This window comes from Tribolium madens, unplaced genomic scaffold, assembly GCF_015345945.1.
Source record: "Tribolium madens isolate multiple individuals breed KSU strain unplaced genomic scaffold, Tmad_KSU_1.1 Scaffold_19;HRSCAF=116;Tcas5.2_LG9, whole genome shotgun sequence".
Classification (NCBI taxonomy): Eukaryota; Metazoa; Arthropoda; class Insecta; order Coleoptera; family Tenebrionidae; genus Tribolium; species Tribolium madens.
The window spans coordinates 13,758,677-13,780,385 of record NW_025400983.1 but is presented as its reverse complement, the minus strand read 5'-3'; the positions used below and the strand labels follow the sequence as shown (position 1 = coordinate 13,780,385).

General features: G+C 32.3%; 1 protein-coding gene across 4 annotated transcripts in view; it reads left to right on the top strand.

Moving 5' to 3' along the window:
* Positions 1 to 21,709, top strand: part of LOC123014091 — an 84,114-nt gene that overhangs the window by 38,372 nt on the left and 24,033 nt on the right. For all 4 annotated transcript variants that reach the window (XM_044412994.1, XM_044413002.1, XM_044412978.1 and 1 more), the window contains exon 4: positions 4,631 to 5,230. In XM_044412994.1, the coding sequence (XP_044268929.1) occupies positions 4,631 to 5,230 (600 nt within the window). The remainder of the gene's footprint in view (positions 1 to 4,630; positions 5,231 to 21,709) is intronic.

Sequence of the window (21,709 nt, the reverse complement as noted above, 5' to 3'; positions counted from 1 at the left end):
GAGGTTTAATTTAATGAGAACAACATGAAAATTCTATGATAATTATTTATCAAAATAATTAAAATTATATTTAGTCTAACAGTGAGTTACTTAATAAATCGACGCACTATCCAAATAAGACTATCTTTATTCTTCAGTAACAAATTATATTGTCAAAATTCCCGAAAATGTAAATTTGCAAATAGTATCGTAACTAAACTGTAAGTGCAAAACAATATTAAAGACAATTATGCAAATGCAAATCGACATTGTTGTAAACTTTATTTCATAAAACAACTTGAAAAGCTACTTTATGAAATGATCTATATTTTACAGACTTTGTTGCAAGTAGCAAGGTGGAGAAATATGTTTTAACCTTACATTTGTCTGAATTCAAATTGCTCTAAAACTAATGCGAATGTTTCATGTCTACTAAGTGTTAAAAGCAGTGAATCAAAGATATGTATTTCTAAGGATTTGTTCAATAAATAAAAAATTAAAAGATAATAAAATCAGAGAGCATTGACCACTAAAATCTAAAATATTAGTTTTTTGTGAAAAAATAATTTTTTGTTACAATTTTTAAACAAAATTTTAAATATTGTACTACTGCGTATAATAGATGCAAGCCTATCCATTTTGTTCACCTACAAAATACCGGGTGATTTACATAAATTTACTACTCTGACGAACTTTAAAAGCAATCAGTTTTTTTTTTTTGATTTGATGTCATGCCTTTTTATTTTTATTTATATTCGTAATTCGTAAGACTTATAATTTTTTATGAATCACTGTGTATAATAAAAAAAATACAAATAATTAATACCGTGCTATCAAAAAAATTATTAGAGTTGGCGGTGATTAAAGTCCTTCAGATGGCAATCCTGATTTTTGACATCAAATGTTATTAGTAGAGGAGTAAAGACGCTTATTTAAGAAGTTAGTCCGGACTCGAGGACACGATTTTTGAAAACTGATTGTTATGTAAAATTTTCTACTGAATTCGAATCAGGAAATGGTTTTTTGATTTAGAATTGCCTTCACTACGAAACAGACGTTTTTGTGAAAAATTTGGAAAATTTAGAATTGCGATTTTTTTGTTTAGACCCCTGTACCTTCCCTCTAGATGTAGCTAGAAAATTGATTTTTTCTCAGAATACTGTGTATTCGTAGCTACTTCACGTGATAATTTTTATTTTGACATTTCAAGTTAGGTATTTTTTTTAATTTCAGGTGACACATATGTACACTGGCAGACATGAAATTTTGGACGATTTGTCATTCGACTGACAAACGGGCCTTAGACAACTAACTTTACTTTCAGTTTTTGTAATTTTTATCATGATAGCTAGAGAAACAACGACAACAAATCAAAATAATTTATTGAACTTATATAAAGACACGTATGCTGGCATTATTGTTTTGCCAAAAATAAATTACAACTAAAAGATTCATATTTTAGTTTCAAACGTCAATCATAATAACAATAAAGCGTGGCTTACATTAACATTTTTTGAACTGACCTAAATTTGATGTCCGTGTCCGCCACTGTATATACCTATGTTTTAGAATGTATGGACATAAAGTCCATTTTTTTTTAAACAATTGTCAAAGTGTTGTCATGTTGGTATCAACCACTAGTTATTTGATGTTATTACGTTGGCAACGTAAAATGACAATTGAATGTCAGCCGTTTTATTACGAAGGCGCTTGGGCTACTGAAGCCGCAATTACTTTTAAATATTAAATTGAAAGTGCAACTTAAAGAGCACAGAAAATGTTGAAGATGGAATTGATTGGTATTAGAATTAATTCTGTGACGTTGCGGATAGCAGGAATACCTACGCTGCCCCGAACAGAGGCCTTTTAGAACGGAACTATTACGGAAGGTTTTTTTTGTGAATCTTGCCGTTTTTGAGGAGCCAGTCTTAGCCTAGCTCTCGTACGAGTTAATTGAATTATAATAATTATTCGAATAAATTATTGTGAAATTGTGTTTTATCTCTAGAAGAATCGTTTACAAAAATGAGTTTCTGAAAGCAAGGATCTGGACCTTAACATAACAAGAAAAATAACTATGATTAGATTTTGTGAATATATGCAGACGGAAAACCAACCATGTTAAAATTCTTCATGAATTTGATAATTTTGGTTGTGTAAAAACTTCTAAAAAAGAACGGCATCCAATAAATTGCATGACTAATACAGTATTTTATTATATTCCTCCAATAATGATTCACCTTTCTCCAGAATCAGATTCTGAAGACGATGATTGGTGGTCTTAAAATTTTGAATCAGATTCTGAAAATGAGTAAAAATTTAAATTATCCATTAAATAAATTTTTCCCGGTTAGCAGTTGCATGTTTCCGTGTCCTTGCCGTCTTTATTTCTTGTCCTTTGGTAAAAAATTGCTTCCACTTCAAACTTTTCTGACATTTGAAAATTACTAACATAACCTCAAACCTAATCTAGGGAGATTTTAATATACAACTGTTCCGAAAATAAGATTTTTTGGGGTAGTATAGTCTGGTTTTTGAGGGAATTTTGACATTGACAATTGTTTAAAAAAAAATGGACTTTACTACTATGGGCATAATTTGATCTCTATAACTCTTGCCTTTGGTACATACATAAATAACTATTATTAAGTACCTACTTATTTTGGAACTATAAATTTGTTTCTAAGGGCAGGGGCAAAAATAGCTGCATAGTCATCCAAATGAAATAGCGAATATTGTCTAAAATTATAATACGACAAATCAGCTTAGGACAGAAGATGATCAGTCTGTAGTAAAATACAAATTAGGGTTCTAAGCTGCATTGTTGTAACATTTATAATTTTAGACAATATTCACTATTTCAGTTGGATGGCGATACTAATCCAAAGCTCCAAAAAGGTCAGTTAATCCATGGGAATGATTGCGATGGTGGCAGATCCTCCCAGTGAGAACGCAACGTAAACTGTTGTGAGTCTTTCCACTAAGAATTAAACAAAAAAAAATCATCAAACACATCTTCATATAATTCAGTTTTTACAAGTTTTAAGATATGTACTTTCAGACAAAGGTATACATAAAAATGAATAGTACATACTATCTTAAAAACGAATATTTCATAAAAACTACAGAGAAGGTACATTTAAATAAAATAAAGACTCGCAAAGTCAATATATTAATTATAATGCAAAGGTCGTAAGTAGAATTTTGTAAAAATCAGTTATTTCAGTTTGTTTCAACTAAAATAAAAAAAGTATTTAAGTTTATCGAAAGATCAAGATAATTTGTAATCGACTCATCCTTGGATGCTAAAACTTTTTCATATTAATTCGCATCAAGTAGGTTGTAGAATTGTAAATGTAATTTAAAGGCCGATTCACACAAATAGTGTCATTAATGTTATTCAGAATTTAATCACATCAATAATGACAAAAAATTTTATGTTTGCCACCCGATGTTTACGTTGTTAGCTTTAATTATTTTTTTGCTACCTCAAAAACTGGGATACACAATTTTAGAGAGGATTGAGATTAGGATTGTTTGAATTTTCGTATGGTGGCCAATTTAAAATGATCCCATTCAACGACGACTTCGATGCACATTAATATAAAAACGACTATATGTCAGTGAAACGCTAAATAAAATGACAAGTCGAAAGGTAAAATGGCATAAACAAAAAAATGATGATTTTAATAACTAAATTTATGATTTACTTTAGAAAAAGAACGGTCCTGTAGTTAGAAGACCCGGCAACTAATTCGAGCCCATTTTGCCGATTTAGTTGCCAGTTAGTTCAAAAACAGACATAGGCACGTCTTCGGATCCAAAAATGATTCGATAACAAATTGATCTTTCGATAGTTAAATCTTCTAAAACATTCTACTGTCTTTTATAAAACCGTCAACACAAATGTCAAAAATGTAAAAATATTTGAAAACCGAATGGACACGGCAGATAAGGAGACAGAAATAAATTGAGTCAAAGTCTATTAATACTAACTTGTGAACAACTGTCAAGCGTTCAGAAACAAACTGAGCAAGGGAACAAATACTAGAACTTATTATATTATTAGGTGTCAACATGTTGCCAAAGTTTTGTAGTGTGACGCTAGATCGATTCAAAGGGATTTCTGAAAGCAAATTGTTAACTGCATTTAGTAAGTTTTCTAATTCGATTGAAAAGTCTGTCTCACTTTAATTATATCGGTGTAATGACTAATGACACCAATTTTAATCAGTATTTGTTTATTTTATGAAATAAAGTCGTGGGCAGCTCGTCTTTTAAATTATATTATTTTCATAACAAGAAATGAAAAATCCAGTTGCGTTTTTATGTTGCTTCGTATAAATGAGAAAGCCAGTTAAAAATCCTGCTACCGGAAAAAGCAGAATCCACTTATCTTTCAATAAGTTGGCCCATATCCCCATTAGGCGGGCGGATTTTTTCAGTACGCTTATTCGAACACGTTCAATTTGGAATCGATGAGTCTCTTAATTTAGTTAGAGCTCCGGTTTGATTTTAAATAGAATCGGCTGGTATTAGAGGAAGCGAAATTATCCTGTCAGAAATCGCGTCGTAGCTAATTTATCTTCTTGGTCCTGGTGAAAGGGTTACGCTTGCAGACGTTGATATATAACACCGTTCCGTTCCGTAGGAAGCTGGCGGACATCTCGAGGTCGACGCGGGGCGTGGTGGTGCTGCTGAGCGATCGTCCTGCAGCGGTGCGTATCCTGGAGGACGCCAAAAGGCTGAACATGATGGACGGCCATTTCGTCTGGTTGTGGGTCGACACGGCGGCGAACATCAGCATCAGCGACGACGGTGGCGCCGATAAAGATAAACCACCACCAACCGAGGATCGATACAAACGTAGTGTAGTTAAAAGTGATATCAGTGATATGCATGTGAATTATTTATTAAAAAACGATCAGTTTCTTTTGTTCAATCGTAATTATGGCGTTGAAAGTTCTAAATTCAAAGATCGTAACGATAGATCTCAACGTTTATTTAGTGTTGTGGATGGTGAGTTTAAAGGAGAACTTCCTGCCGGTCTGCTGCGTTTGAAGCCTCTTCCGGTCAGGGTGGACAGACACCTGGTCAAGGGCACCGTGCGATTGCTCCTTGCCACTCTCAAGTTGGTCCTCCAGAGGTCGCCTTTGTGGATGCTGCAAAGCATCGCCAAAGGACAGCTCACCACCAGCTGTTGGAAAACGCTAGGTGCCAGGGAATTCAAGTTCTCCGACAACTTCGGAAGGTAAATCTAACTATCTATATTTTTTATTTAAATATTTACTCCTTAAGCTATTGTGACTGTCAGATTAATTTTTTTGAGAGAAATTAACTTTTCTCATAAGAGAGCATCCAAAAATATGCTTTTTTTTACTATTTATATTAGTAACTTTCTTATGGCGATAAAAAAATATAAATATTCAGTTGCGTACTGGAACACATTCTTTTAAATATACAAGATGATTTAAAAGTATCAGGCCATCTCTTGGGTGGTGATAAAAGATATTTAACAGAGTTAAAATTTCCTATGACAAAACATTGTTTGAGCCTTTTCTCACGCGATATAGCTCTTTAAAGGTTAGATTTGGGGTTAAATTGTTGGCCGTTCATATTATGTATTCTTGACTTTAGTTTACAGAAACTGCAGATCTTGCAACTTAAAACAGATACTTATTTAAAAAAATCACCAAACATCAGAAACAAAATAGCTAAAATGCCTACATGATAATAAGGAAATTGACAGTTCTGTTTTTTTTTCAAAAAAGGTTTGAAAAAAATGTGAATTTGTTTTATGCTTAGCTGGAAGTTTTCTATCACCATTCGAGAGTTGACCCCGCGCATTTGAATCATTCTTTTTAATAACATACTAGAATCTGCCACGAAGCTATAACTTTGATTATTAGTATGAATATAATTTTTTTAAGAAATAATGATACCTTCAATCAAGATAATTTGTAATCGAGTCATCCTTGGATCCGAAAACGTATGTCTGTAAAATCTCAAGTAAAATGACAAGTCGAAAGGTAAAATGGCATGATCAAACCGGTGATGATTAAAATAACTAAATTTATAATTTACCTTAAAAAAAAGCGGTCTTACTCGTATTATACGTTGGCGACTAATTCCAGCCCATTTTGCCGTTTTACCTTTCAACTTGTCATTTTATTTGAGGTTTCACGTGCAGTTAGACATACGTTCTCGGATGCAAAGATGACTCGATTACAAATTATCTTGATCGCTCGATATAAGAGTAATTGAGTAACTCTTTATCATAGTTCATGGATAACAAAGCCAGTTAATTTAATAAATTACCAACAGGAGAAGCTTGACCACATAAAAATAGCAATATTTCATTTAGATATAAGGCTGGTGTATTGGTGTTTTTCTGGGTTAAGTTCAAACACTATTTGTAGGTAAAATACAAGCAATATTTATGAATAAAACAATTAATAGGATTTGCAGATATTTTGGTTTGTTTAATTTGCGGTGCAGTTATGAATTCAATAAAAAAATTAAAACATTGAAATATCAGAAACAACAAACACTTTGAAAAGTGGTATTACGAGATATTCGTAATACCCATGCCATACAACATTATTACTGTTGGTATTTTCTATCTATTAGAAAGTAAAATTAATAATTTGGTTGTTTATGCCCATTTGTAGTACTGTGAGATTTTTTAACATTCTATGCTCTAGTTATCCATGACCCATACGGCATCAATGAAACGTATCGCGTAACTAGAACCATATATTTCGGATTGCCTAAATATCAAACGTCACATATGAATTTGAATCATTTTACAACGGACAGTGTAATTTTGAAAAAGGCAATTTTTAGTATGAGAATCGACTAAACAAATTATAAACAGCACACGTGTTTCCAACCAAAACTGTAAAAAATTACTCAGGTTATTACCTTATTACATCTTGATATTTTTTTGTTACTGCAGCCATACAGTACTTTATTAAGAGGGGCTTGATCGCGCGCGCGGTAAAAAAGGGTATTGTTGGGGAGCTTCGATACCGATTCAGGGCGGTTTTCGGAAAAACTATCAAATGCATCTTTGAGATAAAGGATCAAACCAACCATTGACGTTACACCTGATTTTCAATTTTAAGAGGGGCCTGAAGACTAACGCGTTGAAAAGAAGATAATCAGAGACTGTTTTAGAGCGGATTTTGGAAAAAAAATATCAAATGCGTCTTTGAGATAAATGGTCAAACTGTTTTTTAATTTCCGTCTTGACGATAAAATATCGGTAATTATGTGGGTGAAAAAGCTTTCATTACACTCTGGAAGAGGGCAGGTCAAGAATTAGATTGTTAAATAAATTTAATAAATAATAACATGATTTTATGGAAGTAATTAATGCTTAAACAACAAACCTCGAAATAAAAACTGTAAGTGAATAAATTCGTACACTTGGCACAGAAGCTGCCAATAAATAGAATCCTTCAATTTGTTTAATCACTTGTTTCACAAGTGGAACAAATCAAACTTGTTTTTTGTTGATAAATTTTTATAGCAAATTAGGCTCCTCACAAACTCGTATTTAATGATACTGATGATCTTATATGTATATGTTTTTTTTTACAAAAATTGTGCCAATAAAAGCCACAGAGAAAAAACAGAGTTACAATTTGGATACAGCTTCCTTGTCTCCTCTTCTAATAGCCTGTAACAGATAAACTTGGAAAATTATTTTTACAACAGAAATAAATAGAGTCAAAGTGCAAAATTTAAACTCTCATAACTTCGAAATTTTTATAGATAAAAATTTTTTAACATTTTTTTCATGTTCCTGGTATCTTACCTTATATGGCATTTTTCTCTGGGGCGCGAGTTCTGGCGCACCTGTATTATTAATTAACGTTTGTAATCTTTATCACAAAAATTAATTAAACATTAATTTGAAAACAATGAATTCCCCTTTTAAGACGTCAATGATTGTTGCCACTGTTGTACGTTTGAATTCTACAACTTATAGACAACTTAGCCCATACTCAGATCAGTAATTTTTTACAAAAATATCAGGGTTATCTCACATTTTAAAGGTAACTTTTAAAGGTAAGTTTTATTTCAAGTAATTTTTTAACAATTGGCCACTTATAAACAGCAAGATTATACTTTTGGAACACAATTTATACCGACTCATGTGGAGGAATTGATTTGTATAACCACATTGGTGATTAGGCACAGTAACAACTCCCGTTGTTGTGTTTAATGTGTCACGAGAGTTTTACATTCACAAACAACTCAAATTATTTAGCTTAATTTAGTAGCTTAGTGTCACAGACAGAAAAGCAATTAGTAAAAACGAGTAAATAACAGCAAAAATTGGTTTAAAAGTGGTCTTGTGATAAAGAGATGTTTTTAAAATAATTTCTCACACTAAACTGTATGGACTTTTGTTTGTGGTCCATTTGGTGTGGAGTTGAAGGCATTAAAATCGTTGGCTTTTTTTTCTAAAGCACTCTTCGAAAAAACGCTTTTTTTAATTTTGATCAGAATGTATAATTTGATCATATCGTGTGATACATCGGTGTAATCAGGAACAAAAAGACTTTTCAAAAATACAGAAATCAAATGAGTGTTGTAACTCTGATATTACGAGCGCTTTGGAAAATACGATGACAGATTTAGATTCCTTGTAAAAAAGTGCCCTAAGAACGTCCTAGTTAAAAACGTCTAGGTCATTTAGTTTTCGCTTGAACAAATAAAAACGAAAATTACAAATTTCCGTTTTCTTCCAATAATTCAAAAACTTAAAATGACACATTAAATTTTCTTTAAAATTATTGTTCAGCATAAAATGCGCAACTTTTCCCTAATTTAACCCCTCTCTTATAATAACTGAGATCCCCATGGTGGAGCTCGAAAAACGAACACCCTGTAGAAAACATTGTTAAAATATAATAATAATTAGAAACTTTTAGTGGTTGATCTCAACCTCACAATATGAGAGAGATGGAATTTTATACATGAAAATATGTATTCCTATATTATTTTTTTATGCTTTTAGAAGAATGTGTCTTTAATTTAGTTACATTTATAAATTATAAGTTATAAGTAACATTTGTGGTTTGAAATGAAACAAAAATCATAATTTGGCCGCAGGTTTTTAAAAATGTAGTCCATCTCTTCCGGACTTACCCTAATATGTTTAATTTAAGAGTTGTTAAACTAACAACTAATATTAAGATTGTTTTAATATTTTCATGACTTTCGATTGTCGAATTGTAATTGGGATGAAAAAGTTTTTTCTGTGTGGATCCAAAGTGTTTTCATCCGTATCTACAAGTTTTTCTGAGCTTAAGAGCTTGATTCAACTCAGTACGGGTGGAATTGAGCCACGATTATGTGCAAATTTTGTTACGAGAAGCGAAAATGTGTCAGCATCACAGCCATTAGGCGAAGATTGTATCTTATGAGATCAACGCAATGTGTGTTTTTATATTAAAATAGCAACAGCAAACTTTCATAATATGTCGTGTGAGCGACATCTTAATTGAAAATATTTTTTTTTCTTAAACATAATACCTATTGTACAAATTGGTTTTGTTGTTGAATTAGCTACGTATTAGAAGATTTCGTTATTTTTTAAAACATTGTTATGGTTCATTAGCTTATCTTAGTTTGGAAAAGAGAACGCTGAAGAAGTTATTGGTTTAATGACGAAATTACCTTGATGGACATTTTAGCTTTAAAGTTAGACTGCTGTAATCGAAAATTAGTCTCAGAAACGTGAGCCCGGGATCTGGAGCGTATTTCCTGTAATACGTCTTACAATAATTAATTCCGTTCCGCGGACTCATCGAATTTCAGTGATCAACTTCAAAATTAAAATGTTTGTCGTCAAACTACGTATCGATTTATTCAAATCTGCCTTTAATATCCAATAACAAGAAATAATTTATCTTGTAAGTCAACGTGCTGCGATGAGTAGAAAGATTTTTTGCCATGTTTTGGAAATTTCATTATAACTACGCGTCAAAATTCAACCTTTCAAATTCAACAAAAAGTTAATGTCGACAACATCTGAGCTAAAAAAAAAAACAAAAAAAGTGGTCATCCTCAGGGAGTTTTATTCTCACCTGAGGATGACCACTTTGTGGTTGAAACGCGTTGTGTTTTAAATAAAAGTTTGGTGTGACGGGTTTAATCGTGTTTTTGTTCATCGTTTCCGTACCAAGAGTATCCAAGAAGAAGTAATAATGATAACATTATTTATATCACGCCGTACGGAAACTTGTTTGAAATATTGTATTCTACGCACATTGCAGTAGGGCACAGTTGTAGAGATAAAATGATCGTTGCTTTGAAACTCAAATATCAAATTTCACACCCTGTTGTTGAGATATTTTTGCAGTGCTGCGAAGTTTGTCACAAAAAAAAGTTAACAAACATGCAAATCTTGTAACCAAGCCGATTGTTTCAAAAGAATTTTGCTCTCGGGGCCAAATCGATTTGATCGATTACCAGTCATGTCAGGATAAAGATGACAAGTGGTTACTGAATTATCAGGACCATTTAAGAATTATCTGTTTACGCTCATTAAAATCAAAACAAGCTGTTGAAGTAGCATCAGAGCTGCTCAAAATTTTTCTCGGATTTGGGGCACCAACTATACTACAGAGCGACAACGGCCGCTACTATTTGTAAATAGTATAATTAAAGAATTGGCGAAACTATGGCCTGATTTGAAAATCTTTCATGGAAGACCACGACATCCACAGTCGTAAAGCAGCGTGGAAAGATGTAACCAAGATGTTGAAAATATGCTGCGGGCGTGGATGTTAGATAAAAGAAACTGGTCAGTCGGTTGCTATTTCGTGCAGTTTCAAGAAAAAATTTTTACATCATAGAATTATTGGTCGCAGCCCCTATAGAGCATTATTTGGAACAAACCCACAAATTGGACTATATCCAACAAATTTACCAACCGAGGTTATTAAAAACTTAGAAACGGAAGAAGATGTTAACAAGCTTTTGGCAGATCTCAAAATTAAAGAAAACAATAATATAGCAGAAAACGAACAGCAGGAAATATTTGGCGAGGAAATAGTAACTGATATTGTAGGAAAAGAAGGGAGCATCAAGTGCAATAATAGAAGTAATTGAAGCTGATAAATTCTGATCCAATAAACGTTGCCTTACCTTTTGCTGGTCCACAAGAAAATACATATAAGCGATTCGGAAGAAGCTGTTCAAGGTATTTGCATTGACTATAAAAATCAAAAGAATGCATTATGTGTATTGTGTTCTCTACAAACTTTCATACTGAATAACAGAAATGAATGCCATTCAGGACAGAAAAGATCAGCTGAAAAAATGTTGTCAAGTACTGCTACTAAAAATATTTTGATTTTTTTTTTGGCTTTTCTTTTCTTCTACCAAAAATTTACATTTCTACAGAAAGTATCAAGCATTTCAAGACTTTTAGCAAGTCACTAAATACACTTCCGTCAACGCTGTAACATGTAATGGTGTAACCGGTTACTTTGTTTGACGAGAATTAAGTGGGCAATCCCTGAAATGACGTAAAATTTCAGTCAATCAAAGGAATATTAATTTGATTACAGCTTCTGCCAGCAGTACGGCCAAAGACTAGGCTTTCCGTGGAATGACGCATTACGCCCAATGACTACGACATATACATTTTGTTTAAGAAATGAATGAAATGATGTTACCTTCAAACTAAAGCACATTTGAAAATTATTGTGTCTAATAAGATGTTACAATAGTACATAGATAACGAGGCCACTTAATTTAACAAGAGTTTGGCCAGTTAAAAATAGCAATATTTCATTAAGAATTACGTATCGATTTATTCAAATCTGCCTTGAAGTTTCAATAACAAGAAATAATTTATCTTACAAGTCGACGTGCAGCGATGAAGAAGAAATTTTTTTAAACCCTTTGACGATTTTTTGGAAATTTCATTATATCTGCGCGTCGAAGCGTGGAATTCCAAACAAAGAACTCCGGAGCATAGCGTTTAGTTAAACGTCAGCTGAACCTCCGTTATCGTCTTAACTAACGACGTCTGTACTGCCCGGAATGCACAAGGAGGGTGTCAGTGGTGCGTGTGTCCGTATGATTTACACACTGTGTCTCCTACAACTTTCCCAAAACGTGAGAAGTTTATTTCATGGGAATCTCGCACTGATCTTCCGGAATTATTGTTGTTATATTTGTTTGAAAATCGCATGAGGAATATTAACACCGGACGACAGAAAAAATTCATTTGCATTGAGTAACGACCACGCGTCGGAATACGTTTGCACTAAAGGTGCGTTATAAATTTGTAATATTTTTTTATTTAAGATTTACGAGCGAATCACGGAGTTTTACTGCTGCAATAAATTTGCAAAATTAGAGAGCGAAACGAAGCTTTGAATGGAACTTGCGGTCGGAATCAGCCTTTAGGCAATTCTAAATAAGGCCGCAGCCACTTGTGAGGATAACAATTAGAATTTGAGACAAATTAGGTTTAAACCATTATAAACATTGTATCAGCTGCAAAATATGCGTTTCTGAATGCTACTATTAATTTTCTAGGAAGATTGTGCTATTTGTACACAATTAACATCAGCACAAAATGTACTCGTAAATTAAACACAATTGAAGCAATTTAAAAAATAACGTTTATGTTTTTGTGCATGAACCAGGTAATTACACGTATGCAAATTTTATATTTATCTCATTTGACTTCGTTTATACAGGTGTTTCACATAATTTTAAGAGGCCTGCGCCTATAAGATAAGATGCAATCGGAATACATATTCCGATACGAACTTGATTATAAAAAAAATTGGATAATCTTTTCTATTTAGTTTGTTTCACCCGTTTAAAAATTACAACGTTTTAAGTTAGTTGCAGTTTAGGACTATTAGTGAAACAGTGATTAGTTTGACAACTACTGTCATGGGTTTCCAAAAATTAAATAATTAAATGTGTATTTTTTGTATCTAGTGTTTTAAGACTTTTGTATATTTGGGTGCGTACATTAGGCGCATAAAATAAAATAGAACAAAATAAAATAAAATAAAAAAATAAATAAAATTATCGTGGTTTTCTAAAACCACACCAGTTTTTTTCATTTTTGACTTTTTGATAAAAAAAATTTCGGTAAAATTGCACACGCACATCCATCAACTTTGAATAAAAAAGTCAAAACAACGGGTAAGAAAACAACGTCCTTTTGTGAACAATTGAAGAAATTTTAATCGGCAACGGGAAAAACGCATTTAGTAATACGGAATATAGGTATCGATTGTTAATATCCTTAGCATTGCCTCGGCTCATATTCGTTTACCTCGAATGTTATCATATCTTTAGATACCTTGTCACTGAAATAACTATTTTTAAACTGTAGGAATTGATCTATTGTAGATTTGTAATAGCAATAGACAACGAAGAAAAGTGTATATCTTTTCCTCCCACAGGTGGAAGATTGTCGAAGGCAGTAACCAGAGAAAAGACACTTTTCTCCAGTGTAATACACATACTTAATTATTTCCTATGACCCAGCAAAAAAAACTTCAAAAGTAACAATTTTTTTTTGTTATCCTAGTATCGCAACTAAATCTAGCGGCATATTTTACCGTTTGTATAGGAGAGGTAACGAGAGGTAATTTTTTTACTTCCTGAGAATCCCCTGAATTTTTATTGTAATTTTGACAGATGAGAGAGATAACATTTTTACTTTTATGGAAGGTAAAATTATTACCTCTCTGAGAGCTAAGTAGCCACTTTCCTTTCTGAAATAATATTAATAAAAACTTACTTTCTGTTAATGTCGTAGAAAAAAATATTTTTTCTACTACCACAGTCAGTCTACATAGATCATCATTATTGCTACGAAAGTAGATCTTTTTGTTGCCAAGGCGTAACTAGGAATGAAAAGTGCTCGAGTTAATGCACATGCACACTCGGCGCACGCCTCGTGCGTAACTTAAACACTCGCATGAAAAATTCGCTTTTCATCACTTGTGAAACAATTAACTATCGTTTATGACATTACACTTTATTATTGTATTGCACATTAAATGACTTCATTTGGTTTTGGTGAACTACGAGCATTATTATTCATTAAGACACAGGAGAAATTCAAGCAACAAAGTTATTATTTCCATCGTATTTCACTGCTGTGGAAAATGGTTTCAAGCATATTGTCAACACATTTGATGAATGTAGTTGTCATCTCTTCGATCTGTGGAATATCAAGTGTCAATTTTATTTATTCACTCACATTTATGTTAAAGGTCTTTTGAGGTTTCCTCACCTTTCACATTTCTTTCATCTCTAAGTTCGTGAGATGTTTCATTGGTCTGTAGCACCCTCTGTCATCATTTATTTCTCTCTATTTATCTTGAAGCTCCATGTTAATTAAGAGCTTTTTAGGTTTGGCAGCTGATGAACCTGTCTAAATTATTTTGTATTAAGCAACACTTGAAAAACGTCACATCTGCTTTTTCTACTCAAAATAGCGGTAAAACAAAACTTGTAGAAACTTCAAGTCAGGCTCATATTTCATCATGCTTTTTCCGGTTTGCGGTTCTCAAAATTTCATTAACAAGGAAGTGAACTATAAATTAGGAGAATAAACACGAGACTTTGAAAGTTGGTAAAAAGAGTTTCTCTTTTTGGTATAGTTACCTCAAAAAATTTAAAACACACTTAAAAAATTGTCTAAAATGCCAGAAAACTTTAAATCAACTTTCGTTTTTTTAAGGATACTTTAGCTTAAAACATTTTAATCTAAAATAAAATCTATTATCTCAAGTTGTTTACGTAAAAAAAGTTTTGATTTTATTTGTTTGAATGGAGCTGTTTTCTCTAAACGAAAATTTGGGTTTTCATGAAACAACTTTTGTCCGAAACTTGCATTTCAACCATCAACTTTGTTGATGGTTGTAATTCATCTTAATCAACTAACTTAGAGTTTTTCTAAATCCTTTTGAACGACCCTAAAGTTTCGTCCATCTGGACTGCCATCGCATAAGCTCTTAACCCAGATTTCAAAAGATTATATGTGAAACGTTCCAGCTTAAGATGACACATGTAAAGGTTTGTTTTCCGCGACCCTTATCAAAGGTGGTTTTTGTTGCTTCACCTAAATTATATCACGTAATAACGTTAATGTATAATAACTAAACATCTGATTTTTAAATGATATATTTTCTAGACGGAAGTCAAAGCGTATTTCTGTTACGAATGGTTGCTTTTATGTTGTTATCATTGGAAGAGGTAATTTAATAACATTCGTGTGTTTTTATGGCAAAAAACTCATTTATGAATGGAATTACCTACTTATTTTATTATTTTATCTCTTTGGAAAGTTTCGAAGTTTAAGACAACTCAAAGCTTATAAATAATTCAACTGGGATTTACATTAAGTTCATTCTGACAGTCTTATTTTCACGAAAAGCTTAAAATGACTCTATTACTACGAGAGTCTATATAAAATAATACATTTTAAATTATTTAACGGGACTTAAATTTAAAATATGGTAACGTCTTAACATCTTTATAGTTGAGTATCGATTTTTAAATTAGGTAGGTACGTATTTTTAAATCACAAATTGATAAAATTTTGTTAAGATGTCTAAGAGAAATCATTTTCTAGTTTTATTTATGTATTTCAAACGAACAAATCAAGATTTCAATTATGCAAATTATCTGTCGACTTTAAATAATTCATTAAAGAGCAGTGAAAGATATTCAGTTTTCAGTTAACGCGAAATTCAGTTTCTTAATTACTCGCTTTATTAAAAACTCCGCGTGACGGTAAAAAAAAATCTTTGCTAGTTGAAATTGAATTTTTTGTTAAAGTTAAGACATCAGCTGAACACTTCCTAACCATCAGTCTGCAACCTTCTTAATAATACATTGTATTTGAAGAATTTTATTATTTTGTTGTCTAGGAAGACATAAAATCCAACTTTACGAGTTAAAATCTTAAACCTTTCCGGTTCGTAAAATTCACTGATAAATATTAAAGCTTTTAGTTTATTTCGTCGACACAAATTACTTTAAGAGGCTTACTTCTGGAAAATATTACACATCACTTATCTCGGTTCATTAGTTTTTAACCACACAAAGTAGAGTACAGAAAAAATGATGCTAGAACCAGGCAACATCTCCGATTTCATATTTTAGCGGCCGTCTAATAAATCCTTATAAAGCTGCTGAAATACGTGTTTCCCTTGTTCCATGTAATAAATGGCGGTGTCAAGAACACAATGAAAAGGACTGAAAAGATTCCGGACGAGACAATTTTACCTTGCTGACCGCTGTTTTTACTCTCCCAGAATTTGATTAAAAAGTTACACATGAGAAAATAACGGAATCGAGAACGAACGCTATGAAAATGGGTTGAGTTTTCGCGGTTTCAGTCCGTCGGATCTTAATGCATGGAAGAAAAGTGTGCAGACAAGATTTTTGTTATTTATCGTTTCATTATGAGAAACGAATTTTTGACAGTAATTTTTACCTGCACTCTTTCGATATGGGTAAGCACTATTCTAAACAAACGTACCGTTGGTGTTTGTATTTTTGTCTTCAAAATGGACGCGAAATCACGTACATTTCAAACCTTGCTGTTATAAATATGCATGTGAAAACAACGGTAGATAATACCTACATTTTATCTCGTATAATATTTAAAATGCAAAAACTTCATCTGTTTAAAAAATGCGAACATAATGTACATATTTCATCTTCAAGCAGTCGAAATTTGCGGTTTGTGTATCTCTACAAAAACGGTTGAAGTAGCTTTTTTTGTAACCGGAGTTGATATACTTCAAGTCCTAAGAGTTGAAATGTCCATAGGGTTGGGTCGACCCAGTGAAATTAGAAGTCATTAGATGCATTTCACGTGAAATGACGATTTATTGATCAATAGCTACACGAATTACTTAACAATTCAATTATCCCCATGAAAAAAGCCTCCAGAAAAGTAATTAGCAAAATAATTATTTCCTACATTTGAAATGAATGGTTGGTCAATATTTTCAAGGTCTTTTAACAAATTGTCTCAGTTATCATTTTTACACAGTATAAATACCCAAATTTGGAAAGCTTCCTTGAGAGATGTTGGTCTACTTACACAACAGCCCTGTATGTATCTATGACGTGGAGGGAGAAATAACTGGAGGGAACATGTCCCGCAATCTTAGATTCTTGGTCGAGCTACTTTTATGGCCTATTCTGAATTTCCCGCTTAAATGTGTAATCAGTGCGCAAGTTAAAAGTTGTTTTTTGAATCAACTAATACCATAGACGTCTCATTGTTTTTTTGTTTTCCACGTTGTCTTTTGATATTTGTCTTTATTAACTTTGTTTTACACAGATTTTTTTAAATAATCTGCCTAGTTTTATGTATTAGTGTTAATTTTTAATTTTAGTTGGTGGTGTATTTAGTTATTTAGTTAACTGAATGAAAAAAACAATAAGTACACCACAGCATCCAAATTTATAGTGGGGGAAAAAGCTTGAGCATGCACTTACTTTTTATTCACCTGGTAAGTACTTTAGATGGTATCGGGCTCTATCACATTTATTATTATTAATTATCTTTAATAGTTATTTAAACTCCAAGGAATGTAAGGGCATTATAACATTCGAGAAAGAATTGTACGGACCGAGGTGAAACCGAGGTCCCGTTTATTTTTCTGAGAAAAGTTAGTCCATATATTCCGTGTCGCTTATTACATTTTTAGCGCTACCGATAATTATCATTAGCCAAATTAAATTAACACACAAAACTGGCGAAATTACCTATGAAAGTTGATATGTAAACATAATAAATATTTTATGAAAACAACAAAACTTGTGTAACGACCCGCAAGAACCTTTTTTCCTTAAAAACAGTTAAATATGGAAATAGATGAAGCTGCAAATATTGCGTGATTGGATTTACTCCTATCGAAATCTAGAAAAAGGTACTAATTTATTTGACGTTTTTCAAAAAGTTATAACTGAAAATGTGATGCTGGCTTATATAGCTGAACGGTCTGTGAAACTGAAGACACCGGCCAGTTTATGGTGCGAATACTCAATGCTGAAGACAAGTATTTTTATAAGGAAAACACTGACATCTTTGAATTTCCAAAATTAGTCAGTTCGTAATAAATTGGAAACAGCTAACAAGATATTTTGCAATAAAAGTAAAGTCAAGACTTTAACAGTAGTGAGCATCTTCAAACGAAAGAACCAGAAGACATAAAAGAAAAGTCTTCTGTTTCGGAAGTCCAATTCGAGGTCCAATCATCAATGACCTCTGATGGTCTCCCAAAATCCTTTGTTGGACAGTTTGGTAACATTCAGTTACCTATTAAAAATTCAACTTTTTCGAATTGTACATTTACACTAAATTTTCATAATAAATAAATGAACCTTTCGTTGTTTTTTGCTATTTTCTTGCAAAAATGATGCAGTTGATGTAAGTGACATTATTGTTTTCCTAGGAATGTAAGTGACAGACCATTTTAAGTTGGCAACCATGCTAAAATTCAAACAGTCCTAACCTCAATCTTCCCAGAAAATTATTTTTTACAAATAAATGTGTCCCCAGGAAGTAAAAATAATTAAAAGTAACAACGTAATTAACATACGATAGCAAACATAAAGATTTTTGTCATTATTGATGTGATTAAATTTGTTCTGAGTGACAATAATGACACTTTTCGTGTAAATCGGCCTTTAAATTAAAGATTCATTTAGACGTCTACACCTACTTGATGCACATTAATATGAAAAAGAGTATACAATACAGGTAGCGGAAAAAAGTTATTCACTACCGATAAATGTGTCCTAAAAACGTTTTTATTAAACTCACAAAGGAAACATCTTTTGTAATTTTCTTTAAGAGGATTACTTTCAGTTTTTTGCTGTACATTCTAGTTAATTAACCAGATCTATTCAGCAGAAAATGTTAGAGCACTGTATACAAACTGTGTGTTATATCTCCTTCTTTGTTAAAATTAATATCACCGTGAATAAACTAGTTTTAATCTTAGTTTAATTAAAACTTTTTTTTATTTATTAAGATAATTGTCAGTATTAGTACATACAGCGGATTAAAACATGGCATAAATAAAATAAAATATTTCCTCTGTCAAGTGACAAGTGCAAAATCTCCACATGCGAGCTTGCAGCTGGATCTATCCGCGTTTAAAATGCACTTTATATAGAAGTCTTTCCTTGTTGGAATCGCTTTGTTCGCTAAGACAGCGCTTGTTTTAATGTAAACCCGTAAACAATTACCTTAAATCTCGTCGGAAGAATGGAACAGAATGATAATTGAGCCTTCCAAATATTTATCCACGCTGAACTATCCAGAGAAACTACTATTGTGCTGGTAAATTTACGTAAGTCGATGTTCGTCAGATCCTCCAGTAATTAAGCTACATTCAGGCGCGCTACTGAACTCACTGACGTCATAAATTGACCCTCTTCTCTTCGATCGCAATAATCACAATGGTATACCGCCAATGCGGCTTGCACTAATAAGAGACGGTGGCGTTTCTCGCTTCTCTAACAATTTTCCAGAAGCGGCTTCGCAAATTAGCCCTTTCAGTTCATTGATTGCAAAACGGACGTGACACTCTGCCAGTATGGCCAGTGGCGTTCCATTCCAAAACTCATGAAACTCTTAAGAGAAGAAACGGAAAAAGGATAATCCCAGACTTACTCGCGCATTATTAGCGTATTATTCGCGAGTAAATTACTAATTACATACCTACATGATAAAAATATTGGTCATTAGAACTACTTTTAGGAAGGCTAACAAACGATTAATCTTAAGCTTTTACTATCTATATAAAGGTCACTGAAGTTGCAGTAAGATCATTTCTAGGTCATACCTAGGTCAGACTTTTAGGTTTTCGTATATGAGTTGCCAATTGCTTGAATGATTAATTAAAACCTTGACCTAAAATAAATAACAATACAAAATGATTCACGAGGAATAAAGAGTCTGATGCAACCACCATTACTTTTCGCAAGTTATTTTGCGACAACTGTAATGTTGGTTGCATCGAAAATTTGGTCAGGCTCATTATTCCTCGTGAATCACCCTGTATAGTGTATCCATGCAGTTTAACACATGTAACTGGTGGGTGATCCTTTTTAATGCTGGGTGATATTTATGTCAAGTTGGCAGCCAATTTGAAATCTTATTTTGGCAACGCTGACTATCAAATCCACACGACAGTACGCTTTTATGGGTAATTAGTATTAATTTCCAAGTGATGCTCGGAAGGATGGTCGCAGTCAATAAAACATCCTGATGTAATAAATTAGAAGAATCACAGTGATACTAATATATTTTTTCTTAGTTTCATTCAGAAGTTTTGCTAAACAAAGGCAACAAAATGATTTAACAGTTTCAACAAAAGTGCTACTATTGTCTTATGAATAAAGAACGTTTCCCCATAATGATTTTAATTTAATTTAAAATATAATTCTAGCTTGTATGCACATTTTATCAGCTAATGTTATGTGTGCCATTTGCGGTTAGCTATGACAAGATAGGTTAGTGTATCCTGATGTGTGATTTTCAGATAATTTTATTTAAAAATGCATATTTAGTGTTTATGAACTTAATATATCGATTTAATCAATTTGTTTATTTTGTTTCGTACTATTACCATTATTATTATCTCGTGGTATTTGTGAAAAGTCATTACAAAAGATCTTTAAACTAAAAGATAATGAAAACAGAAGAACAAGAGATTTCAAACACAATAAATATTTTACTAGTTCCAATTAGTGAAAACTAAACAACCCAAGAAAAAGATTTGGCAAATTTTGCACAATTTCTACGATTACATTTAAATTGTTGCTAAACCTTTATCTACTTATTTAAATTTACAGCAAGGATTAATTTATTTAGAATTACGAATTACAGTGTTTGGAACAGTATTGTTAGCTCACCTATTAAAAATCGTATACCGATTACCGGTATCAATTGCAAACATAGGCATTTAACATGGTATTATTTATTTTTGCTGATTCTTGCTCGCCATTACAAGTAAGATGATATTGAGAAATAAAAATATTTCTCGCCAAATAATTCCAAAAATAAGAATCAAAATGGTATTTTTACTTTAAAATACAATTTTTTCAAAATCAACAAATGAAATAAGTACCACACTTGTTGTCAAAAACGTCAATGTTTTTTACAATTTATTTGGAGTTAAGTACTAGATATTTACGTTATAAGTCCGGTAATAGTCATTTACATTCGTGTGCGGTAACTTACATTTTACAGTGCGAAATGAATTTGAAGCACGACGCGCAGCGGAGTGCTTTAATAATTGAGCACTGTAATAAAATGGTTAACTCACAAGATTTGTATTAAACCCTTTAATCCAGAAAAACTCAAAAGGCAGTTATCACAAATCAGATCACACATTTCTAGCTGTAGATAAAACTGACAAATCGATAGGGGATAAATATAATAATAAATAAATAAATTGGTAGATCAATAAGTAGAAATGAGAAATACTTATCAAAAGTATTATATTCTTGTGAATGTAATGTAAGTATTAACAAACAGAAGCCGATAAATAATTTTACATGTTTATTTACTGTTTTGTGCCTTCCTAGAGAGTTGAAATTTTTTTAAACGCTTTCTTTACACTTGGGTAGACATATTTATATCAAAAGTCCCCGTAGGTGGGGTTACGATTCACGGTCAATCAAGGTCACG